Source organism: Fusarium oxysporum, chromosome 1 (assembly GCF_000149955.1).
Source record: "Fusarium oxysporum f. sp. lycopersici 4287 chromosome 1, whole genome shotgun sequence".
In the NCBI taxonomy this organism is placed as follows: Eukaryota; Fungi; Ascomycota; class Sordariomycetes; order Hypocreales; family Nectriaceae; genus Fusarium; species Fusarium oxysporum.
Genome location: NC_030986.1, coordinates 345,438 through 369,813, shown reverse-complemented (window position 1 = coordinate 369,813; position 24,376 = coordinate 345,438). Strand labels below are relative to the sequence as shown.

The window sequence follows — 24,376 nt, the reverse complement described above, 5'->3', positions numbered from 1 at the left end:
TCCATAGGTTGTATTGCCACTAATGTGCAAAGGTTTATGGGCGAGAAGAGGGTATCTAAATTCGTGGCCTAGTAAAGCTGTTATGCGGGGAGTCTAAAATTATCTCCGTTCAGGTTCACACCTGTTCTTAGTGGCTCACGGTCATCTAAACTTTATTCATTTCAGGGTGGTGGGGTAGAGGACAACTGCAAGCCATGCCAATAGCCTCGCCAATAGATCCGCTAGCGGTCCGTCTTCAGCTCAACTACAGGGGTGCATCCTTAGCGGCATTCCCAAGTAAGCTCTAGGCCATCCTCTATTATAGTCTTCCTACCACTGCTTTCTTTTTCTTTCTCTTTAACCTTAGGCGATTAAAGATAAGCCTAAAATAGTTTTAGGTTCAGACTTAGATATAGTTAATAAATCAGGGGGCTATAGAAAGTAATATAAGGTTAGGTTTTAGTAATACTGGACAGTTTAATATACAAGGGGGTAAGGGCTATATAATTCTACCTACTTTAGCAGGTCACTAATAGGTATAGTTATTTATCATTATTAGGAGTGAAAAGCTTATATTGCTTAGCGGAAAGCTTGTTCTAGGGGCAGCAGGGTATTGTCCTTATTAGAATGCTAGAACTTTGTTCACCTACAGTCATCATACGAGTGCTGACAAGCTAGTTATGTCATCCTCGAGCTCTTCCTCAGTTTGCTCATTAAAGTGAGCATAGAAGCCGAAAAGTCCCTCGACATTCTCATGGACATCGCTATACCACTCTTCATCATGAACTCCATATCTCCATTTCCATTGCTCTCTGTCCTTATTCTTGCAGTACAGGGCGTATGAGCCACCCCAACCGCGAGGACCACCACCAATCCTGAACGCTATGGCAATCTCCCATTCCTCCCAGAGCCACGTGAGTTGATTGTGTTCCACTTCTCCTGCATCATTCCGTACTGGTACACCGACAGCCTCCATCATGTCCTTCATCTTTCCGCGTCGTAGAGGGGTGATGAAGTCGAACTGAGATGCATCTCAATGGAATGGAAGTCCCGGACCCGTGATACCACTAACAAGTGTGCAGAGGTACTCCAAATCTGACGGCGGAAATTCGGCAACCTCCACTCCCCTCTCTTCAATCTTTGCCTTGAGGCCGGCGAAGTATTCTCTTCTTAGCGAGGGGTCGACTGGGTCGTCATCCACACCTTCCAGCGAGGCCGAAGAGATCAATAAAGAGATTACACCCTCATCAAGGACATCTAGTAGCAATTTGATAGACTCAGGAACCTCTATGAGTTCATTGATAGCTTGCATTCGTAGCTCCTGTGCGACGGATTCTGGACAATTCGGCGGAGCAGGCTGGGCCTCGACCTTTTCTACTAGGGTGCAGAGCAAGAACGAATTGTGCTGCAATACCATTTCACGATACTGACGAAGAGCGGCTGCGATCTGCTCGCGTCTCTCTTGATTCATGTTGAGTGCATGTCTGATTATTTCATTAACGGTGGGCCTGACCTGCTTCTCACCCGCAAGAGATAAGACAAAGAAGAAACTTTTATCAGTCAATTCTAGGCAGCACCCAGAACGCAACCCTCTCCTGCAGTCATACTACCCTAGAATGCATTGAGTCAGTGCAGGGGTGAATCGACCAGGACGACGAATCACGCGACAAAAGCGAAAGAGATACGTTTGATCATATTGTATTGTCTCTTGCTCTTACTCAAGGGGCGAGTTTCGTTCGCTCAACGAAAGGTTGTTGTATGCTAAATGTCGTAATGCAATTTGAGGAACGTGAAACCCGCAATACGACGGAAGAGGCTTGACACGAACTTTAGCCCGGCATCGCTTCATTGACATGACGTTGTTGCAAATAGCTTTAGAGGCTAAATGAATCACACATGACGCGCGGCGTCACAAGGAAATCGCACAGGAAAGAGCACAACAAGGGATAAAATACGGAACGATGAAAGGCAAAACAAACTATGTAGTATTCGGTTTAACGTCATCTGTTGACTTGCTCGCAACACAGCATGAGACTCCGCGCCTTTTCAGCTCCTCGTTATGTGCCCGAGTTCTGGCTCTATCCTCCTCTGTAGGCTTCCTGGGTATGTTCTCTGCATCTGGGTGGAACATATCCCTACGAGACACATTACGGCCATCGGCGGTGAGGAATCTCTCAGGCATTGGTAGACCATCGTAATACTCTCTGATCTGGGTTAGGTTCAGGCCAATTGCATCAAGGATATTCCGTTCGGCGTCGAAAGTACGAAGCACACCATCGTAGCCCAGTGCACTTATGCCATGTCCTTCCGGATCCCTTTTCATCGACCTTTGTATATCGCGCAGGGACATGTTATCAACCACGAGTTGTCGGTCTGCGACATCTTGGGCCTGGAGTTGGTTAATCAAATGGTTAGTATACTGGCATTTCAGAGACTTCAAGGAGCACTTGCTGCCAGTTTGTCCTCCATATTCTAGCGAGTTGATGCAAGTGGCGACGGCGCGGCTTGAAGATTTGGCGCAAAGGAGCCGCTGCAGTGATGCAGGTGAAGCATGTAGTAATAGTAGAAGTAGTCATACGGGCTGTGCAGTCCGTAGATAAGAGATTCCTATGTACGGACCAGCTGAACTACCGTATCTGGAAGTCACCGCGGTCGGACTGCGGCGCAGTGTCATCAGGGGCCCCATCGACCCGTCCCAGCCTAGGTAACCGGGGCACGGGGTCTCTTGGTAGCAGATCTCACGCATATGAGATCTTGAGAACCGCCTCGAACCTTGTATCCATTCTAGAATTATCCTCGTTTATGTGTTACCGATTTTCATTTCGCTATAACATCACTGCGTCTGAGATGTAATAATCTTTTAGGAAGCTACCATGTGACCCAAAAGGTCCACTGTTGGTCCGTTGGTTTGCGTATCAAAAGTCCCTCAAGTATATACCAAATAACGCTAGAGACGATTCGGAATCGTCCTAACAAAGTGACTGTTGAAAGATATCCCTGAATTCCAGGGGCCATGGCGCTGTTCAGTACGAGACGCAGCTATTCTGACCAACATACAAATACCATTCCTTTAGCATCTGACAACCCCAATTGAGGCTAGACTGTCATGCATCGTGGAAGAACACCGGCGATCAGATCCCGGATGGCAAGGTCCGAACGGGATTACGAGTTGATCAATATGCGTAGAGCAGAGAACAAAGGGTTTCCGTCTTCGGGCCCATGCCTCAGCTGTGCGAGCCTTGCCAATTTTGAAATCCAATGGGGTAAAACTCGTGTGACGTGCACTCGAACTGCTGCGGTACAGGAGGTTTATTAAAGGAAATGTCGGGCTGCCTTGCTTATAAGGAGTAAGGTATTAGTCAAATGACGCCATGTAATTGTTCATGAAATTCCTTGAAGTATTCATTTCACAGGCTTAGTTGAAGAACCTGTTGACTGTTATATAATGTGTTCTGTTAACAGAATCCTATATTACTGGGACCCTTCTCACTTCTTGGTACTCAGGCCTTCCATCAGTAATCCAAATGTTGCACCAAGCATCCCTTTGAAATATCTACCTCTCCCAAGCCGATATAACGATTGTGAAGTAAAGGATAAATCTGCAAGTCTGTAGTACTGTCAATTAGGCTAACTGAAAGGTTATTCGTATTTCACAACATAGCTCCGTCCATAGGAATAGGTTGCTGCTGATTGCAATCCCAAAAGTCGAAGTCCGGTATAGGATTATCAGGATAAGAATATTGAGTCTGGAGCAGCTGCGTTCCAGGGAAGCTGAACTCTGATGCTTGATAGGAAACTTCAGAGACCTCTGATGGCGTAGCTGAGAAGTCGACAGGCAAGATCGCAGTATTGTAAGATGGAACGCACCCTCCTCTGTCATCGGTTGGAAATGGATCCTCTGTCGTAGTGGGATCAAAGATGGTGTCCAACTGCACTCCTGTCGACTCGGGGCCTCGTTCCGAACCAACAGATGTTTTTCTGGAAATTCTTTCTGAAGGCTTTCGTTCAAAGCGAGCCTCCACCTCATCCAGAACCCCCGCAAGTAATTGGTACAGTTGATCATTATAGCTGGGCGGCTGGTCTTTTGCCTCTACGAACTCAGAAATCAGTCGTCGGCCCTCATCCAGCCAAATTCCGCGTAGAATCCCTATAACCTCTTTAACGACGCCATCTAGATGTGGCTTCGGCATTCCTGACGTGGTTGATGAGTTGTATCAGACCATCCCGCCAACTGACACTGCGATGAGGGAGATTGTGTAGGTTCTTCCTGAAGCGAGCCTGGAGGGCCTTCTGAGAGGCCAATGAAACACTATCCCAGTTCGCTCCAGATCCTGGGGAGCAGGTCTGTTGCAAGATATGATTTCCTTGTAAGTTCAGCGATAAGAACCCCTCAGAGCATATTGGACAGGGGTAAGGCGCTCTATGCCTTCTCTTCAAATGCTGCTTCACGTCGGAGATACGGACCATCTTGAGGTTGATACATTCCAGATGGCGCTCAGGATTCTTTCGGAAGTAAGGGCAAGCGAATCTCTTGATGCTGTCGTTGGGGCTTTGATCACCATCTTCATCCAGGTCGTAAAGATCATCGCCGAATCCCGCTGTACGTCTCCTTTTGCTGGGGGTTGTACTGCGGGATGGAAACTGCGGGCTTTGCTTCTCTTCTTCTTTTGGAAACTGATTGCTAGATATGTTCGAGGGAAGTCGGAGAGCATTCAATGATGGTCCCGCTCGAGTCCCTGGATTTCGTGTAACTGGGATTGGAGTATCTGGTCGTTGAGAGAGTTTGCCTCCCTTGAGGACCATTCCGTTCAATGATAGAGCCTGAGATGAGACGGCATTGTCTTTGAAAGCCCTCGTCAGAAAGTCATCCAGCAGGTCTTTGTCAGGTACTAGGAAAGAAATGCATATCAGCCTTGCATCGTTCACAGATCCAAAAAGCCTTTCTTACTTGGTTTTTGTGAGTAAGCCCCAGAACTTTCTGATCTTGGAGGTGCTGGTGAAATAGGTCTTCCGTAAGGGCATTGTGAGATTCGTTTATTAAATTGCAAATTAGATTTTGAACTTGTCGCATGATTTTCGGTTGCTGTCTTGGCCCTTATGTACTCATGTATAGAAACTTCCTGCATTATCGTTTCGAAATCTTTTGAACACCTTCGTTTGGAGAACGTCGGTATGGAAAGTCGAAGTGTCAGCTTGAAAGAGCGGGTGAAATTATTTGAGCCTCAAGGCGGAGTGAAGAAGTTTAAGTGCTGCACACGCAAGGCAGTTAGCCACGGGGGCTGTGAGACCAATCTACCCGGATGCTACATATTTCTGTGAGGGGTAATGGTAGGAAACCGGTGTCACTATTTTCAATTGGGTACAGGTTGGTTTGGAGTTCGATAATCTGGCCATCCGGATCAGAGCCATTGGTTCAGCTCGCCTTGCATTCATTGGCAAGCTAAACTAGATGTGTGAGCACGGGGGAGTATGTCACACAAATGCGGACGATGTGCTGGCAATCCATAAGTAAGATTGGGGTAGTAATACGCCAAATCAAATAAACTAAATGCATGTGTGACGGCTTTTCCACATTTCTCCTTGTACGTGGGGTGAAGTAACCGAACCAACCGACCCGTAAGCAAACCTAAGGCCTGTATTACCCCATTGATCCATGATACCAACCAGGTTCCTCACCTCGTCTCTATTACCACCTTCGCCCACCAGCCGCAATTCGCTGACAGAAGCTAACAGATAACCGGTTTCAAGGCGCAGCACGTAAAATGAGGTTGAAACAGGCGTCGACAACCTAAATGTGTGCCTTGGGTGATGGCTTCGTTGGCGCGTCCTTTCCCTTTGGAGGCTGAGGCTGCACGGTGAGGTGGCCACCAGCGAACAGCCTACCCTGGATATCTAAGCCTGGGTCTAGCAGCCAGTCTTGGATGCGCTCATTGTATTCTTTGATGGCACCAGATTGGCTCAAGGGGCTGCAGGAACGGCATTATCAGCATGCGCTGTGTATCAACGATCGACGATTAAAACAGACCTTTTAGGGTTTGGTGCGGAAAAAGCCATGGTTTCTACTTAACCGAGGCTCATGTCCGGTAGAGTATCTTTCAGAAGCTTGCAGACAGCAGCAAAATATATAAACTCAACATCTTGCACGATTGTGTTGGCTTTTCTCACAGTTGATGGCTTCATACACGATCGCGGATATCATTTTGAGATAATTGGCCATATGCTATAAACACTAAGTCTCTGGAAACAGCACAGCAAGAACAGCCATTGGCGAAGTGAAGTTACGCAGCTGATACTGCAAGTGATCATGAATGAATGATCCTTGCAAAGCGCATCGCAGCCTCGCTGCAACATCTTCGTCACGTTCATGGCCAGCATATCAGCGTCGAGTATATTTCCTAGGACTCCTCAACTGTGGGCGAGGCCTGACGAGAGGCCTGGCTGAGGGATTGACGTGGCTCCTCAGCGCGCTGCATGCGTTGGCAACTGCAGGTATCTTTAGTGGGGTTCGTAGGGGCCAACTGGCGGTGACAAAGCAAGACAGAACCTAGTTTTGGTCACTCCATCGCCAATCAATATTTAACGGCCTCGAATTCAACGATAAAATCTCCAACCAGAAGCAACGTTTAATTGCCCGTTCGCATTTGTGTTGGAAGACATGCAGCTACGCGCATTCAGATGAGAAAACTGAGGAAACTGAGTAAAAGCCTTGATACCTAACTAACCAGTGCCTAAGGAATTAGTGACAATTGGGTGTTAGTTAAAGTGTGGCCTCAAGCATGTTCTCCCATGACATCCGCCGTCTTTTATCTGTAGTTGCGGCTCCTGCACTTAACTGAATCTCGTCTTAAGTTTACCGGGGGCCGTTCTTACCTTTCACTCAATGGCTACGAAACTTGATCTCTACAACTCATTTTACCCTCATTTGATTACTGAAGCACCATTCTTAAGTCCAGATGTTCTCTCCAACAAATTTGCCAAGATGAACTTGGGGAACAGTGAGCCCCGCCGAGTCGCTGGCGAATCATTTGCTGAAACACAGCCCCCAGACCAACCGCCTCAACCTAGCCGCAGGGCTAACAAGCGTCCCCGCTACCAAAACTTGGAAACCAGCAGCAGTGGCCAGAACGAGGAGGAGGATGGTGGAGGAGATGACCGAGATGGCCCCAGGTATCCTCATACAAAGGTGCCGGTATTGTCATTCGAATGTCCATTCTGCAAATTAGATCCGCGCCGGTATGAGGAGTGCAGGGGCCGCCGATTAAAACGTCTATCCGATGTCATTCAACACATCAAGCGCCAACACCTGCTAGAGGAAGTGGGATTAGAGTCTGAAAGATGTCAGCCAGAGGATATTATTCTCTATTGTGCAAGATGCCGGTGTCTTTTTCATGGTATGGGTGCTGAGCGGAGACGCCGAAGGCACTTGACTGAGGAAATCCCGTGTCAGATAACCAATATCGAGCAATCCGGTGTCATGCTACCCCGAGAGCTCCAAGAGCTGAAATCAGAGCTTGGTTTATACCCGCGGCATAGTGAAACCTTTAGATGGTACATTATCTGGGACAGGTGTTTTCCAGGGAAAGCCCGTCCACTATCGCCGTACGTGGAGATCATTCTTCCACGTCCGCAGGTACAATTGATGATTGAAGATGAACTTCGATCAGTACAACGCCTATCGTCAGCAGAGGTCCGATCGATTGCTAGACGATCTACGGAGAGAATCTACACCACTTCATCGCCCGCATCGGAACCCCAGAGGAACCCCTCCGTACCCCCTGTGCCCCCACGGACCCGGCTGAATGCTGTGCAGCGAGCCCCAGAACCAACCCACAGGGTCTCAGATTACACGCCTCCCAATCGGGCGTCTTCCTCTCAACCTTTCCAACTCTTTCGCCGACCGCAAGGTCTCGAAAACGACTCTGACTCATATAATACTGGTGTCTTTGGAACACCGAATGCGAGTCAGGGCGATAATTCCTTTCATCGGAATAATACGTTTACTACTAACAGTGCACCAATTCCAATTTCGGGCTTTGGGGTATATACGACTTATGAGCATAACATTGTTGACTCTGGATATTCTACTGCTCCTTATGTTGGATATTCCACTGCTTCTTTCGAGTCGGCAAGTCAAGACGACGACTATTTGAACCCAGACGGTGATACTGTGGGTCGCCGCGGCTCACAATATGGATTGTAGTATGCACAACATGGCCTATGATCCTTTACTAACCATGGAGGTTTTAAACTCTAGAAGACTTGAAGAGACTGGAGTCAAGCTTGGAGCCGCAAGGCTCAATTGAAACTAAAAAGATTTATTCTCTATTACGTTTCTTTGTTTTCTTTTGGTACTATTTATTATCTTGAGAGGCCGATTGTATCTACCAAGTCTGTTAGGAGAGATTTGCTTTGTTCTTATGAGTTCATGCTGCTTATTATATGTTTATCTTTTCTAACTTTTATTTAAGGTGGCAGCTTTGCAAAATGTTGATAAATCTAATGGACAAGTGGTTATGTTTCTGGTGTTATTTCTTGAGCCTATGTAAATAGACTGTAGTCGTGAGAACCTTTGATCTAAATATCCTTCGTCAAGGAAATCCAAGTTCGGAACAATTCTAGTTTTTGTCTATGTCCATGTGGATCAATCCTTTTGAGGCCATGAATTCCTCCATAAGTACGTCCTCAATCCATAACTTGAATCTAGCCCATGCTCTTGATAGTCTTACTCTTGAATAATGATGTTCAACAAATCTTGCAGCCCTAACTCGTAGAGTGCACTATGAGCGTTACTCTCTTGAGTATCGGGCAGCTTCTGATGCTCGACAATCTCCGAGACAAGTTGCACACCATATAAACCCCAGAAGTCCCGTGCCATTGATGTCTTGAGCCCAAGGCCCCGATCCAGATATGGAGACCGAGGCCACTCCGTAGCCGGAAAGGTAATGGACCACATACGATTCCAGCGCCTCTTTTCACTCAAGTACTGATCATTGGCTCTTATCATTAAGGCCTTTTGGTCTTCATTGACCCCATCCGTTGGGTCTGGGTAGCGCTTTTTGCATCTACCGCTCAAAATGTGATCATCGCGATCAATCAGAGAGTTGAACTTCTGATAGCATCTTGAACAATACGGTGATCGGGAGTGGTGTTTCATGACGTGCTCAATAACACCCTCGATTGACTTGAGGCCGTCTGTGAGGAGGCATTGTTGGTGTTTTTCTGGATCGTGGATGTAAAAGGGACAAGCAAAATGAAAGAATGCCTTGGTGCGGGGTGGTGCATAAGAAACAAAAACGAACTCCTCATCATCAATGTCGTCTTCCTGCTTCACTTGTCGCCTGCTTGAATAACGACGAGGTGTCCTGAATCGTTCCTGGGGCTGCAACCTGTCTTCTGGTGGCGCGATGTACTCTACCCCAGGCATCCATCGCCTAAATAAGTCTGTCGATAGCTGCAGTAGCTCCAGTTTCAGGTGATCGTACGCAGGTGCAGGATACCAACAAGAATTTCGATGATGAGGATTGGCCTCAGTTGTTGAACCTTGCCATTCGTCTGATGTGAGTGTGGCACACTGGCCTACAGCTTCATTATATTGATTGGCGGCAGGGCTTTGGTAATCGCTCGCCCTGTAGTCTCTAGCGCCCCTCAAAGGCAGGGCGAGATTTGTGTGGTGAGATTGAGGCCGCTGCCTCATTAGAAGCCTGTTAAAGGATCGGTCGTCGCACATGGTTTTGTTCAGGAATAAATCCTCATATAAATGTCGCGGTAGTTCCTGAATATTTACGAGGCAGATACAATGCCTTTTGCCACAAGATATATAAATTAAACTAATTTTCCAACGCAGCTTTCTCCATTGTACCCGAGTGAAGCCCAAACAGCACAGCTGTGTATACCACTTCTAATTGGCAGATTGGCTATATCTCAGTGAAATCTTATTGGCCTAGCCACTACCTGGAAGGCCTCAAAGCAGGTACCGTGACATAATAACTGCTGCACTAACATGCCACGAAACTTGGAAGAGTGGAGATTTATTCCGTCATTGTCATGCAAGGTGTACCTGTAATTTTCAGTGGTTTGGCAACAAATATACAGACCATCTGTAGGGCGTTTCGTTAAACTGTTTCTAAACTATGATAGGTAGATAATATTTCTTTTTCGTGGGCAAACTCTTATATCCTTTTTATTGACTCATTGATACTTGGCAGTTCAGGTCGGGCCGTGACATAGGTTGAAGTTCTTGGTTCCTGCAGCTGGTAGGTCTGGACCAGGGGTTTGTCTAGGTGTTTCGTTGGGCAGACTCAGCAGTTGCAGTACCTGATATGGCACCTTTAACTCACGTCATCAGCAATCTTTTGGCTATGCGCTCTCCTTGGACATCAATTTTAATGCACTGTACCCAACTATTGTGCTCTTGAGGGGCCCAACTGTAGTACACCGGGTTTTGGGCAGTAAACAAGCAATTTTACTGTATGGAAGTTTTATTATTAAAGCAATAGTCTCCTCATATATGAGCACATACGGGAACACGTAAGACTTGTTCAAGCCTGTTGCTCGCCCAACCTGCACTTTACTCAAGCCCAGACTATCGGCAATAGCCTGATCAATTCTTGTGGTGGAAACATGGACAGTCGGGCTTCGGGTTCAGGCGGTAGTGGAGTCGTGAGGGGTTAGCTCAGTGGAGGTGGTGTTCCCCCAAAGCGGCAGAAGAATACTCCGCGGCCAAAATCTGGGGAACACCATGATATAGATAAACTAGACTACAGACAAGACAACAAAAGAAACATTGGCATTCAACTGGAGAAAACAGTTATTTTCAAGATGGTGTCTGAAAATCAGGAACATCGCACCTTGCACCTCGTTGGTATTGGAGTCGGTCACTCGATCGCTCCGCCAATGCACAACCATATTGCCCAATCACTCGGCCTCCCATGGACATTCTATGCTACAGAATGTGCCACTCTCGATGACCTAATGGATCTTGCGCGAAAAGACACCACAGCAGGTCTAGTCGTAACAATGCCTTACAAAAACGCCATCATTCCTCGTCTCGATGCATTAGATGATCTTGCTGCCACCATTGGCGCTTGTAATAACGTCTATCGAGGCTGGGAAGATCCCAAGAAGTTACGTGGAACCAATACCGACTGGCGCGGCATCAAGGGCTGTTTGCTCGAGAAGGGAGATCAGGCTGGAGTGCCTGTTCTGAATAAGCCAGCTCTGATCGTTGGCGCTGGGGGAGCTAGTCGAGCTGCTGTTTATGCGCTCAGTTCGTACTTCCAATCTTCAATTATTTATGTGTTGAACCGCGATGAGCAAGAAGTCAAAGACTTAATGCGAGACTCTCAGAAGCTTTCTCCTGTTCCAACCATCCTTCACGTCAAGGAGAGAGGAGCCCAGAAACTCGAGACACCATACTACGTTGTCGGTACGGTGCCTGACTTTGAACCCCAAACACCAGATGAACTTGCTGTTCGAGCCAACCTGGAAGAGTTTCTGTCTCGTCCTGAGAAGGGAGTTCTACTCGATATGTGCTTCAAGCCAAGACGGACCAGAATGATCAAACTGGCGGAGCAGAAGGATTGGCCTACGGTGGAGGGAACGCATGTTATTGGGTATCAGATTGAAGAGCAGTGGCGGCTTTGGGCTGGTGAAGAGAGGGTGAAGAAGCTTGATAGGGAGGGAGCGTGGAAGGTTCTTATCGACTCGGCTGAGAAAAGTCCTGGCATCAACTTCTAGATTTTATATACTTACAGATTGAGACGAAGTAATCTACGTACGAACGTCTCTTACCACCAGACTTTAAAAAGCCGCGTCAATCTAGACTGAAAAGCACCTTCACGATATATAGAGATTTCCTAATATGTATGCATCGCTGTCGATGTTAGTTTCTATTCCTGCATATCTAGATGTCGTTCAGCCTCAACCTCTCAACAAACTTCTTCCAAGCTGCAGTACCCCTCTCTGCGTGCTGTTTCGGTACATCCTCTCCCTCCTCAGCCATAGTTCGTGAAAATAGCTCCATCGAAACATATCCCTTATAGCCCATATCGTGAATCAACACCTTGGCAATATCCTCAACAGGGAGATAAGCGCCTCGGTCCGTCTCGTACATATAGGCTCTAGCATTTCGCGACCAATTCATCCTGGCCGGGTTCCCATCAACATGGAATGGATGCCCTTTGACAAGGGGAGTTTCCATCCTCTCAGCATCGACGACCTGGATGTAGAATACCTTGTCGAGAGTGACCTCTTTGACAAGTCTCTGCAGAGATTCCTTGAGATCTTGATCGGCGTTGGGTGTCTTGCCAGTTGGAGAAGCTGGATCGCCCCAGACACGTCCGGCGATGTTGAATGTATCGAGGCAGAGGCCAAAATTGGGTCTGTCGACCTTCTGAGCCACTTCCCATGACTTCTCCCACGTGTCGACGTGAGTACTCCAACACAAAGCCTCATACGCAAAGCGAATCGGAGGATCCTCCTTGATGCCCAGATCGGCTAGTTCGACCAGATCTCCCACTATGACATCCATGTCTCCCGTCAACTGATCAGCCGGAAGGAAGTTTGCAGGAATCTGAATCGTGTTTGTGCCCAAAATCTTGGCAATCTTGAACCATAATTTGATCTTCTCGATAAGCCGAGCATGTTGCTCACGGTCCTTCAGACCCTCGTAGAATAAGAATGGCTGGAGACCAATGACTGTAAGCTTCAGACCATCTAGCAACTCTCGAATATGCGATGCTGCATCAAGAATCTGGTCATTGCTGGGAGTTTCGACACTGTGCAGTCTTTTTGCTTCATATTCAAGATCCTCGTAGAAGACTTCAATGCCTTGGAAGCCATGCTCTGAGGCCTGTTTGGCCTTGTTGGCGAACTCGTGGAGCCATGCTCGGCCGAGCGAGGCAGATAAGATGGCAGGCTGGAAAGAACTCATCTTTTGTGATTTATCGGCTAGATGAAGCAAAGATGATAACGATATCGTTGATTTTAGATAGTACTTTATCTCTTGTATGCACTGGGTGACATGGCGTCGCTCAACACCAGGATGACGAAGGCGAGCCGGCAAAATACTGTTCCGATAATGTCGGGCCGGGGATGCGACTCCCGAGGTTCAATGGCTAAGTCATTATCCAGATTCTTCATCTGGTACCTCACTGCGTATAGTGACAAAGGATTGACGTTTTGATAGAACGCAGAGTCATTGAAAATGCTCACAGGCCGATATCAGTAATATGGTTTTGCTAAATATGATTGCTTTGTCTAACTGCCTAGGTATCCGCTGCTCTGTCAAGACGTTCCTTATATGCTCTAAATACCTCTTCTCTCATCAGATTAGCTGGTGCTCGTCTTGTAGTAAATAACTCGAACTGCATCATTCCCTGCTCTGGTAGGACCTGCAGACCATCAACAGGTATCCATCCCTTCTCTGATAACGACTTTATCTGCTTGAGCAGTGGGGTCTCCAGCGGTGTGTAAGAAAGCTGTGAATCCATGTTAGCCTAATCCCACGGTACTGTATGTTATCGTAGCTGTCAATGCTTACCTCAATTGCGACGCCGCCAGTCGGGCTTGAAAGCCAATGTTCTGGGAGACTAGTGTCTGCTGAGCACTGCCCATCGATTTCTCGCGTTGCCACGCATGAAACGACGATTGTTGGAAGGTTTATGTCTTCGGGCCATGCGTCGTCTCTCGAACTGATGATTCTAAACGAAGGACGATCATGACTTCCGCTCTCTATCTCGATGTCATTCGCCGTAGTCTCACCACTGTCGTTTTTATGCTGCCTATCGAACTGCTTGATGAGTTCTTCTGCCCTCGACCGAGTTCGGTTATGAATCAGAATAGTTTTGACGCCGAGTCTAATGAGCGCATACGCAGCTGCACGGGCCATGCCTCCAGCACCAATGATGAGCCCTGTCGTCCGTCTTCTGACAGCATTGATAGGAGATAGATTTCGCTGAACGCAAGTATGAATACCGATCCAATCAGTATTTTCACCAAAAAGAGCTACCGTTGGCCCAGCGGTATTTCTGTCAAGTAAAGAGTCCATAGTAGGCTCCTTCAGACATAAAAGGGTGTTGACAGCTCCAATGGCCTTAGCCTCTTCGCTCAAAAAGTCAAGCCTGGGTATTATAGCAGTCTTGAACGGTGCAGTTATACTAGCACCGCCGAAAGTGTTATCTTTAATGAGCTCGAACAGCTGGTCCATCGATTCGTGAAGAAAGATGTTGTATCGGTGTGGCATGCCCAGGAGCTTAAAGGCGGCATTGTGCATGGCTGGTGACAGACTCTTCGACGTGCAATTTCCGTAGATGCCAAAATACTGGCCGTCGAGTAGAAAGGATGAAAACACCGCTTTTTGTGCTTCTTGAACTGTAAGCAGAGCATTCGATGGGCAGTTTGGGGCCAGCCTTCGGACCAGTGGATGTGTAACTGGGCTGAGGATGGGGTTGAGATAGCATGACATCCGTCCAAGACGGCCAGTGTTGTATGCTATTAATGGGATGGTATGATCTGGCGACGATTTGACTCGATGGATAAAGTGCTGGGCGGCGAAGTTGTCTTCCACGGACTTTGCCTCTTGACAGATGCGGATGATGTCACACCCGAGGCCTTGAGCTCGCTCGATCATGGCCCATTGTTTTGGCAAGTTCCAACCATCTTCTGCTGGATCGGAAACGACATAGTGTGCGATGATCTTTGTTTGGCCTTTGGATGCAATGAGATTCTGGATCTTGGCTGTATCGCATTTGAGATCGACATAGAGGTACTCCGGAGCCAGACGAAGCCCATGATGCAGCAGCTCGAAATACTCATCCTCTGAGATTTTCCTTTCGTTTCCGTAGATGTCGATATGATATAATATTGGAAGTCGGATATTCCTCCTTACAACGAAGAACTGCCTGCTGATTCTATCTACGGCCGTGTCTTTGAAGCCAACCTCATTACCAAGACTTGAAGCCGGTATTGTAAGTTCAAGAGCGTCTGCTTCAGTGTCAAGTTCGCGAAACTCGGTGATAAGAGTGCTGAGTGTCGCCAGTGGTAGAGATAAAGTATATGTAAACTTTCTTGTTTCCAGTGGTATGGATGAAAGACTGTTCTTTGCTTTGTACTTGCTATAGCAGTCGTCTCGTCGTGTGATGCTGTATATCAACTGCAGAAAGTCTTCTTCAACCTTCTTAAGTGCAAGAGCCCTAGGAGATATATCACTACGTGAGGTTGCTGTATCCAGTTTGTACAGCGACATATCTGAGATGTTGTAGAACTCAAAACTTGATAGTTTTCGGTAAGCTGGCGCTGCACGACGTGTGAGATCCCGAATAGTTTCCACGTCGAAGACTCTCAAATGCCTTTGGATCTCTTCGGCATCCCGCAGGACATAGATAATGAGGTGGTCCTTGGCATATTCTGCAAGCCACTCTTTTCCGGTGCCTTCAACAACACCAGGACCGCATACGATAACTGCACTAGTCGGATTGTCGAATAGCATAGATCTCATTAGTCTCAACTCCTCTTGTCGGTATTGGGAGATGCCATTAGTCGCCTTGTACGCTGCTCTAGAAAGCCCTGTAGCTTTGTAGAAGTACTGATCTGCATCAAGAATTCGAAAACCCAAGGCGCTTGAAGCCATGACTGCCAGGGTTGACATGCCACTGCCTCGCATGCCAATCAGTGCAATTGAGGCGCTTGATGAATAGTTGTTTCTGGTTTGAGAATTCTCGGGTGTGCATGTTCTTGTGAATGGTGTTGTAGGAGTTGATATCCTCGAAGGCCCGAGGGGCGTTGTTGCTGTTGACGCTGCCATGGTTTCCGCTTGTGACTTGCTTGGGCTGACGATGGTTCTCTGCATGCGTGAGTCGATGGAACCGATTAGACCCGTCGAGACATGAGAACTAAATTCAAGATGTGTAATTTGGCGAGGCCCGAGTCATGTGTACACAAGGGGCCATGGTGCTGTTCTCCGAGCGGCCGGCCATGCCTTTGCCTTCAGTGTGTTTAATCATATTGCCGACCCTTGATACTCGCCCAGGGTAGGTAAGTGGCCGCGGCCCAATCTCAACCAATCAAAGAGAGGCGGCAGAAATCTCTGCCGCTTCAGCCAGACCCCAGTCACCCCGCACAACGCTTACTGGATCAGGAAAGGATCAAGCAAGGGCATTGTGATGAGTGAGTCTGATGAATTCGAGGATCAATGAAATCTGGCCGGGTCAACCACTCGGTAGTTGGGAGAAACGAAACAATGTCCAGAGGATAAGATAATTTCAGCTCTCAAGCCCCACAATGTCGACGACTTCCCCAGACACGAAAAGCAGAGGTCAAACAGAAGCCAGTCCAAGAGCTTCAAAACGAGCAAGGACCGATACGGAGACTTCAGACAAGGGCCCTAATGGGCGTAATCGACATCGAATTACTCGAGCATGCAATGAGTGCAGGAGACGCAAAGATCGATGCGGCGGTCAACGTCCGTCATGCAAGTCATGCATTGAGAATAATCGGACATGCAGCTATGGACCCTCCAAGAAACGAGGACTACGACCAGGTTATGTGAGAGGCATCGAAACATTGCTGGGACTAATATTCAACTCTATAAAAGGGAGTGAAGAGTGGATATATGGGCTTCTCGAGGGTGTTATTCAGCAATCGTCCTTCTGTACTGCGTCCGGTCTCCACGACGCCAATATTTCTGTCGATCTTCTACTCGAAACATGGCATAAGTCCTCGGTATCTAAGAAAATGGGAAGCCTTCTTTCTACAGAGAGTGAGTTTGACGAAGAAGGTACCGACTCGAGTCAGATTTTCGACACAAAAGTAGTTGAGGGTCTTACAATTCTGGTATCGACAAAGAATGGGACAGGGGCTCCTATGACACCAATGGATACCACCACGACGCAACCAGACCTTCCACTCTTCGACCATTCCCCTTCAGCTATTCCAGCGTCTTCGCCTCTTCAACCCTGCGGAGGACCAACGCTTCATACCAGCATCAGCAGCATACCAGAAACAGTATCACAACCTTCAAAGTCTATGCCATCTGCTGTCCCTGACCTTCCGAAGAACTGGTCATATCTCCTGGACCTCTACTTTGAGACAACACATTGCTGGTTCCCCATCTCACAAAAGCACGAGCTCTTGCGTTGCGCCTACACATTATCCTATAGCCCATCACCAACTACTGCCACTTCAGTTACTTCTGGTGAACGAGCATTTCTTCACGCTGTTTTAGCATACGCAGCACACCAATCAACCGCTTTATCTAACTACTCCAGAGCGAAGCCAGTAGATGCATCTGAAGTCAAGCCGCCAAGAGATCTGACACATACCTCTCTGTTCGCCAACCCAAATAACTACGATGTTGGACATGTCCGCGCCCTTCTCATCATCTGTCTCTTTGAAATGGATCAAAAGCTCTGGTCGGCGGCGTGGAATACCATAGCACGCGCTGTGTATACATCAGTCTCTATTGGTTTACTACCTCGAAGCTCATCAGCCATAAATTCACCGTGCCATGATAGTGGTAAGCGGACAATACTAGGATGCGCAACACTCGAGACTATCATTGCATCTCGATTGAATACCGTACCATATATCTTAGCGTCAGATATCGTCCAACAAGGTACTCTATTAACGGACGGAAATGAGGAGTGGGAGCCGTGGCAGGTCAAGATTCTCATTGATGCAGATAATGAGCGAAATCACCAAAGCTCAAACTCCCACATGCCTGGGCATGTCATAAGCACTTTTAATCAACTACTCCAAACTATGGCTATACTCAACAAACTGGTTTGCCAACCGAAGGGCTCAGGTACCCAAAGAAGCCTGCAAGAACTCATGGACCCATGCCGGGAGAGTCTTAATACCCTGGGTGATCTTACAGCTGTTGTGGACTTGACACCTCAAGCGATTAACCTCTGGATAACCTCGATTACCGTACTTGAGATTGCAGCTGCATCAACCGTGGACTTTCCCAGTATTGGCCTACAGCGCCCAGAGGGCCACTGGCAGAAAATTACAAAGTTAGCCAGTCTGATTGAGGAGAGACATCGGTCAATAGGCCGTTGTTGTATTTCTCCAGTCGCCTGGGCTTGTATGGCGCTGTTGCAGAAATCTTTGGATCAGAGGCAGCTACAGAATGTTGAAAGTCGCACAGCAGGTGAGCTAGACCTTGCCAGACAAGCTGTAGCGAATGCTCTGGCAGCTTTACAAGATCCGTTGCGCGGAGAGCCCCAGCTTGATTCACAACTAGTATCCACAAACGGTTCAGAACGTGCTCAACTGACGATACAGCCAGCACCTGGCAAGGCTGGTGCAGCATCGAACTTTGAGCCTCCTCCGACACCTTCAACACTTTTGTCAAACAGGATTGATCCCTCAGTGTCACAAAATCCATCATCAACCAATCTCACCACACCGTCACCAGGTGGCCTATCCTTCCCTCTGGATCCATCACTAACCGCCAATATTGAAGACGACAGTCTCTTCGACAGCCTCGCTACTTTGGACACCACTGATTGGCAAGTCGACAAAGAATAGGCGTTGATTTCGCAGCTAACACGCAAATAGGCTGGCGAACCCACCAGAGTTTATGCAGCATCTCGGAATGCTTGATGATGCGCCCAGTAGCCTTGAACACCTCTTCGACATGGGGTTCTGAGTCAGAAGGACCACCGGTGTTGGTTTGTTAGGCACCCTAGCAGTTGACATCTTTGCAAGTCATGCTCATGGGGAACTTGTACGGATCATCTTCCACCAGAACATTACAAAGGTGGCTAGGAATTGACCCCTTAGCCTCTTTGTGCCTTCAAATTAAATATTAGACGATTCAATGAGCGAAAATACACTAAAGGCGCCCAGTAGTGGATGTTGCCCCAGCCGGCAAAGTCCTTTCCCACTCCCTTGGAGACAACTCAATCACAACAATGGGTGCTCCACTTCTTATCGGTTCAAGAAAACGGGTGATTTAATGTTCTGATATCGAAAGAGATCACCTTGCACTCGGCATCACTAACCTTCCCTTTACGTTTCGTTCGTCCATTCGATATGGTTGCAGATAACAGCACTCCTTCACACCAACATCTCAGTAACCACAACAGTTCTACAACAAATACAATGACTCATGCGCCTGATGATATGCCGCAAGGTACCCAAGCAGATGGCCAGAAGCAATTCTACATCTTTGGTCATAACATCTCGCACTCTTTATCCCCCACATTGCATAATGCCGGGTTCAAGGCTCTCAAACTACCTCATCACTATCAAATTCACGAAAGCGAAAATGTTGATGACTCAGTCGAGAGCATCATAGCCCGGCCAGACTTTGGCGGTGCATCTGTCACGTTTCCACACAAGCTACAGATCGGCAGGTTGTTGGGATCAATCTCTCCAAGAGGAGAGAGCATTGGAGCTATCAATACCGTTGTTGTCTCAGATGCCAATGGAAAAAGAGTGCTTCATGGTGACAACACAGACTGGATCGGCATCAAGAGATGTGTTGAGAAGTCCGGAGCTCGAGACTTTGCTTCGTCGTCAGGTTTGGTGCTGGGTGCTGGAGGTGCTGCGAGAGCGGCGTGCTACGCTGTTCAAACTCTGGGTTTTGGCGAGCTCATTGTCGTCAACAGGACGCTGAGTAAGGCTGATGATCTAGCGTTGAGGTTTCCTGACCTCAAGACCCGGGCATTTGCAACACTGGAGGAGGCTGCCACTGCGAAGGATGTTCAGATCAGGCTGATCGTTGCTTGCGTGCCAGCCGATGACCTGGGAGCTGAGAAGATCCCAAGTGGGCTGTTCTCAGGAACTGTAGATGGGGTACTGGTAGAGATGGCATATAGACCTCAGGTGACAGGTATGATGACAGTCGCTGAGCGACATCCTGGTTGGAAAGTGTACAGGGGCGTTGATGTGCTGGAGGAGCAGGCATATGCCCAGTTTGAGTTGTGGACTGGAAGAGAGGCTCCAGTAGAGGCGATGAGAGATGCTATGCAGGCTAAGCTGAAGGAGAAAATATGAGTCTATTTCTCAGGCGATTTTAGATCACGGATTCGGCGGCTGGGTTAGTTGCAGAGAACAAAGCACAGCATATAGAAATTGATGAGTTAGATATAGAAGGGAGTCCATTGCACATTTCTCACACGATGTCCTAGACAACACAACCTGGGAACAAGAGCCTTTAGTAGTCTACATAAGGACATGATAAGCGGTGCTGTGGCCTCGAAGAGGCTCTGCATCACGACCTAGAAATATAGATTCCCCTGACATTTATCGATATCCGCAGGAACCTTGATATCTACGTGTATTTCCGGTTCTGCTGGCCACTGCTGGCCATAAGCATCAATGATCCATTGGCAGAACACAAACCACTTCTCTTCAAAGTCCTTGTACACTTTCTCCTGCATATCAAAATTCATGCAACTATGCTCAATACTCCACTCGGCAATGACCCCCAAGCCTGGTATCGACAAGTTATTGCTTCTCATCAAAGCTTGGTAAAAGTCATGGGAGAGAACGCTCGCTCTGCATCTTTTGTTAGCCAAGAAGAAATGGGGGTCTAGAATATGGCGTACCCCCAAGAGCCTGGATCGGAACACGGAACACAGTTGGACAGCAAGATGGGGTGATGCGCCTTAGTCGTCGGGCAAAGCCCCAGTACCTCATTGGAAATTGGACAGGTCTCAACGGCAATATTCCACTCATTGCATAGTTTCATCAATAGTGGATGCTTGATGATGCTGAAGCCATGTCCAATGTGCTTGGTTCCAAGAAGGATACCGTCAAACAGGTTTGTGTCAGTGTCGCTTCCATGGTCCTGCGTCTCACCAGCATGGAAGATAAAGGGAAGATCGAGTCCCAGCTCATCAATCCTAGCTCTCATATGGAGAAGCTCAGGAATCTAATAAGACAGAGGTTGACCGACATCTTGGCCCTGTAAATCAAAACCTGCAACGCACTAAGTTAGACTTGGGTGAGTGAAATGGGGGGTTGGGACATACCGCAAATGAGATCTGGAAATTTCTGCTTCAGCTCTATACAGGTGTTCATACACCACTTCATACGTTCTTTGGGAATAGAGCGTAGACAGGCGTAAATGAACTTGACGCCATAGAACGCCAAGCCTGATGCTTGGATCTTAGGATGTTCACCATTTAGAATATCAGCGAGCAATTGCACCATGCCTGCGTGGTTGTTTTCATTATTGCCATCGCCACTTTGGATGGCGAAACCGTAGTTCATGGCAAGGCGGATCTCAGCGTAAGAGATGCCATCTTCGGCAAACCTCCAAAGTATTCGTCGGAAGTGCTCTTCATATTCCGTTTCACAGCAGAGCAGTGACCGCATTGCAACAACACTCCGCATGAACTCTCTCCATATACTGGTGAGTAAAAGTTGCCGCTATACTTGTGGAGAAATATTGTTCCATATAACTTTCCCATTGACGGTCTGTTCTGGATGATAAGCGTCCTCCGACCCAATTACCATCTTGGTGAGCCAAGCCTCCGCCCGGGCTGAACCGCCCGGAAATAGTTCCACGACCCTGCTTCATTGCCGGCAAATGTCAAGCTACAGGATGGCAACGTGCTGGAGCCTTTCCCGAAAGAGTATTTGGGAACATACGACTTAGTACATGTAAAGTTACTCTATGCTGCGTTGACGAAGGACGAGTCGCTTTTGGCTGTGAAGAACTTGAAAACACTGCTCAAGCCGGATGGGTATCTGTTCTGGTCCGAGATAGAAGCCTAAAGATATGCCAGTAACCCATACTCGGCTGCCCTCCATGAGTGGAAGAGTATCGAGTCCGCAGCGGCCGTCAAGTTCGGACGTGATCCTATCTAAGTGCCTAAGATCCTTATCCCTAAAAGGTGTTTTCATGAAATGTTTGCTGACCTGCTCAAGGTGCCCTGTCCTCCTACCAAGTCAATTTCAAGAGGCTGGCTTGCAGGAAGTAGACGAAAAGGTCTTCGTCACTTTGGGAAGACCTGATCTGACCCCAGTCATTACTAGAGTGGCTTTAGAGTACCTGGCACGAAGCCTCAATGGTCTTTTATTGTTGGACAAGGAAGGGAGCCTGGGTTTGATCGAGAGCGGGGTGAAATCGCTGGTTGAAATGGTCACTAAAGAGACTGAGAATGGGGTCGAGGTTGGTACCAATCTGCATTGGGTTTGGGGTCAAAACAGTAGTAGCTTGTAGCATATAGACTGGAATTAAGTCGTTAGACACAGGAGTCCTGCCACGCCCATTCACCCATTTATCAGTTACATGCCTTATGGGAGGAAAGTCTTGTTGAATGTGAGCTACAATGCCTTGGTTTAGTGATGGTTTAAGAAGTTGTTAATGTTGGTTGCAAAGTCTCAGTCATACTAACCGTCTTGCCTTAAACCTCCGCTACACAACGGTCTGTGAGCGAGTGATTCTTCATTCCGTTCACTGTATGCTGCGAATCTTGTAGCAATATATTGATATTTGAACTAGGTAAAGCAGGAATTGACTTCCAGCGCACCGTACTCGCCGCTGTCAAGAAGTGAAAAGAAGGGAGTTCAGATGCCTCAGATTCTCAAGAACTTGGTAGACAAAGAGACGTTCATCTAAATATCTTTGAGCATCTCCTTCAGGATGGCGTTGGTAGTGTTCCACAACATGACACAATCATTGTTCATCCAGAAAGCCCCAGTATACCAAGTCGATCGCTGTCCCTGCAGAGCATTCGCCTTTGCAAAGATACCACCACGCAGCTGATCAGCAGACCAGCGCCTGTATAAAAGACCATGATCCGAAAACGTTCTGAAATCAAGATCGGTAGAATTCCCAGCTGGGATTGTTCCCGCATCAATGAGATTCTGAAGGGATTTGCGGATAAGGCCTTTGGCATCCTCAATCGAAGTGTCCCTCGGAACGATAGCCAAAGCGCGGTGGATAGGTCCGGTGGAAGAGTTTCCTTTATAGTGAAAGTAGGCTTGGAAGGGGACGGCTGGATACGCGAGATAGTTTTCGTTGATGGCAGCTGGGACAACATTGGTGATCTCAGCTGCAGGCAATGACGGGTGAGATACGATGCCAGTGTAATAGCGGTTGCCGGCAGCGGAGTGGAAGACTTCCAGTTCTTCACTGTTCAAGTCAAAGTATTTTGGGTTGATCGTCTCGGGCCCGATAGTGATCAGAAGTCGTTTGGCGTTGATGTTGATGACTTGCCCATCCTTATCTCTAACCTGAAGCTTGACCCCGCTCTTGCTTCGCTGAGCCGAGACTACTTCACTTTCATAGAGAACATCTTTACCTAGAACTTTAGCAGCCTTCTGCCAGATCTCTGTGTTATCACCCGATGCTGGCTGGAACGATCCTACGCTGGGATTCCATGCTTTCCAAACATCAATCATCAACGCAGTGTTGAGATCGACGACAACAGTATCCCAGATGCTTGGACTCGCAGCCTCTGCCTTGTACTTGCGCGCGAACTCATACCAAGACAGCAGAAGATCCGACGGAACCTTGTCACCTCGTGGGAAGTTCTCGCTGGTAGGTAAGAGGATGTCGGTGTACTTGAGCCACTGGTCACGATAATTTCCCATAGCATCAGCGGCCTCTTTCGTGGTTGGAGGCGTGTAGTCGACTGTTTTGCCATCTTTGAAGTCGACGTACAAATTTCGTACTTGTTCAGACTGGACTGGCCCAATGGGAACTTTGAGTTGTTTGAAGAAATCAATTGAGACGGTGATGTTCGTGAAGGCGTCGACGCCATAGTTGTACGCCTTTCCCGTGACTGGATCGTACCAAGACTGTGCGTGGCCACCCTACGATATGTCAGTCGTTCTTCCATTAAGAGGTTATGTATTCTACGTACCAACTGCTTTTGCTTCTCAATGACTACAATCTTCTTGCCATAGTTCTCTCGGAGCTGGACGGCGGCATAACCACCAGATCCACCGCCGCCTACGACCGCGACGTCAACGTCGATAGCTTGCACCACGGCAATAACTGCCAAGAAGAGGAGTTTGGATGAAACCATCGTGTCGCAAACAGTTCAATGGATGTTCTCGAGTCAACAACTGCCCGTAGTATGAGTACGACTACTATATAAGTCCATTAATGGAGTAGTCAAAGGAGAAATAAAACAAGGTGGCACGGCTGGTTTCCACCCGGAACAGTCGGTAAAGAAGATCGCCAAACTCTATTCGGTCGGAATAATATATTTACATCCCTGTTCTCCGGTGCTGCTACTGCGCTATTCAATTCTCCCGTTGGACATGGGTTCCATGAACTTTATTAATAGCTAGCTACCGTATTGAGTTATCTTAAGGAATGATTAAATAATATTAAATATGGATACAAGAAGACATAAAATATGTGCAAAAAAAGCAATAGTGGGCAGGGGAAGAAATGAAGAATATTAGAAGAAAGAATAAGATATGTAAA

The 24,376-nt window shown here is 47.6% G+C and overlaps 12 protein-coding genes across 12 annotated transcripts; 4 read left to right on the top strand and 8 right to left on the bottom strand.

Moving 5' to 3' along the window:
• Nucleotides 1-540: 540 nt before the first annotated feature.
• FOXG_10948 (uncharacterized protein) lies at nt 541-1,450 on the bottom strand (the record flags this gene model as incomplete). The annotated part of the gene is made up of 2 exons (XM_018390418.1): nt 541-1,000; nt 1,052-1,450. The coding sequence occupies 2 exons, from the start codon at nt 1,448-1,450 to the stop codon at nt 635-637; spliced, it is 765 nt and encodes a 254-aa protein (XP_018248873.1). The 3' UTR covers nt 541-634.
• Nucleotides 1,451-1,663: 213 nt separating this feature from the next.
• On the bottom strand, nt 1,664-2,602 carry FOXG_20410 (uncharacterized protein). The gene is made up of 2 exons (XM_018400692.1): nt 2,431-2,602; nt 1,664-2,368 (listed from the first exon to the last, which is right to left on the bottom strand). The coding sequence occupies exons 1-2, from the start codon at nt 2,446-2,448 to the stop codon at nt 1,958-1,960; spliced, it is 429 nt and encodes a 142-aa protein (XP_018248872.1). The 5' UTR covers nt 2,449-2,602; the 3' UTR covers nt 1,664-1,957.
• Nucleotides 2,603-3,589: 987 nt separating this feature from the next.
• Nucleotides 3,590-5,001, bottom strand: FOXG_10947 (uncharacterized protein; the record flags this gene model as incomplete). Its single annotated transcript, XM_018390417.1, has 2 exons — nt 3,590-4,660; nt 4,928-5,001. 2 exons carry the CDS (start codon nt 4,999-5,001, stop codon nt 4,138-4,140), a joined length of 597 nt encoding a protein of 198 aa, XP_018248871.1. The 3' UTR covers nt 3,590-4,137.
• A 766-nt stretch (nt 5,002-5,767) lies between these two features.
• Nucleotides 5,768-6,033, bottom strand: FOXG_20409 (uncharacterized protein; the record flags this gene model as incomplete). The annotated part of the gene is made up of 2 exons (XM_018400691.1): nt 5,768-5,945; nt 6,005-6,033. The coding sequence occupies 2 exons, from the start codon at nt 6,031-6,033 to the stop codon at nt 5,768-5,770; spliced, it is 207 nt and encodes a 68-aa protein (XP_018248870.1).
• An 826-nt stretch (nt 6,034-6,859) lies between these two features.
• On the top strand, nt 6,860-8,213 carry FOXG_10946 (uncharacterized protein; the record flags this gene model as incomplete). The annotated part of the gene is made up of 1 exon (XM_018390416.1): nt 6,860-8,213. One exon carries the CDS (start codon nt 6,860-6,862, stop codon nt 8,177-8,179), a length of 1,320 nt encoding a protein of 439 aa, XP_018248869.1. The 3' UTR covers nt 8,180-8,213.
• Nucleotides 8,214-8,489: 276 nt separating this feature from the next.
• FOXG_10945 (uncharacterized protein) lies at nt 8,490-9,745 on the bottom strand. Its single transcript, XM_018390415.1, has one exon. It carries the CDS (start codon nt 9,704-9,706, stop codon nt 8,702-8,704), a length of 1,005 nt encoding a protein of 334 aa, XP_018248868.1. The 5' UTR covers nt 9,707-9,745; the 3' UTR covers nt 8,490-8,701.
• A 1,052-nt stretch (nt 9,746-10,797) lies between these two features.
• FOXG_10944 (shikimate dehydrogenase) lies at nt 10,798-11,871 on the top strand (the record flags this gene model as incomplete). The annotated part of the gene is made up of 1 exon (XM_018390414.1): nt 10,798-11,871. One exon carries the CDS (start codon nt 10,798-10,800, stop codon nt 11,713-11,715), a length of 918 nt encoding a protein of 305 aa, XP_018248867.1. The 3' UTR covers nt 11,716-11,871.
• Nucleotides 11,872-11,881: 10 nt separating this feature from the next.
• On the bottom strand, nt 11,882-16,135 carry FOXG_10943 (uncharacterized protein; the record flags this gene model as incomplete). The annotated part of the gene is made up of 3 exons (XM_018390413.1): nt 11,882-12,895; nt 13,520-15,869; nt 16,107-16,135. 3 exons carry the CDS (start codon nt 16,133-16,135, stop codon nt 11,882-11,884), a joined length of 3,393 nt encoding a protein of 1,130 aa, XP_018248866.1.
• A 122-nt stretch (nt 16,136-16,257) lies between these two features.
• Nucleotides 16,258-18,507, top strand: FOXG_10942 (uncharacterized protein; the record flags this gene model as incomplete). Its single annotated transcript, XM_018390412.1, has 1 exon — nt 16,258-18,507. One exon carries the CDS (start codon nt 16,258-16,260, stop codon nt 18,505-18,507), a length of 2,250 nt encoding a protein of 749 aa, XP_018248865.1.
• Nucleotides 18,508-19,010: 503 nt separating this feature from the next.
• Nucleotides 19,011-20,093, top strand: FOXG_10941 (shikimate-5-dehydrogenase). The gene has a single exon (XM_018390411.1). The coding sequence runs from the start codon at nt 19,015-19,017 to the stop codon at nt 19,978-19,980; it is 966 nt and encodes a 321-aa protein (XP_018248864.1). The 5' UTR covers nt 19,011-19,014; the 3' UTR covers nt 19,981-20,093.
• A 111-nt stretch (nt 20,094-20,204) lies between these two features.
• Nucleotides 20,205-21,306, bottom strand: FOXG_20408 (uncharacterized protein; the record flags this gene model as incomplete). The annotated part of the gene is made up of 4 exons (XM_018400690.1): nt 20,205-20,484; nt 20,535-20,860; nt 20,885-20,907; nt 20,961-21,306. The coding sequence occupies 4 exons, from the start codon at nt 21,304-21,306 to the stop codon at nt 20,205-20,207; spliced, it is 975 nt and encodes a 324-aa protein (XP_018248863.1).
• A 1,093-nt stretch (nt 21,307-22,399) lies between these two features.
• FOXG_10940 (uncharacterized protein) lies at nt 22,400-24,070 on the bottom strand. Its single transcript, XM_018390410.1, has 2 exons — nt 23,805-24,070; nt 22,400-23,754 (listed from the first exon to the last, which is right to left on the bottom strand). Exons 1-2 carry the CDS (start codon nt 23,967-23,969, stop codon nt 22,552-22,554), a joined length of 1,368 nt encoding a protein of 455 aa, XP_018248862.1. The 5' UTR covers nt 23,970-24,070; the 3' UTR covers nt 22,400-22,551.
• Between the last annotated feature and the right edge of the window lie 306 nt (nt 24,071-24,376).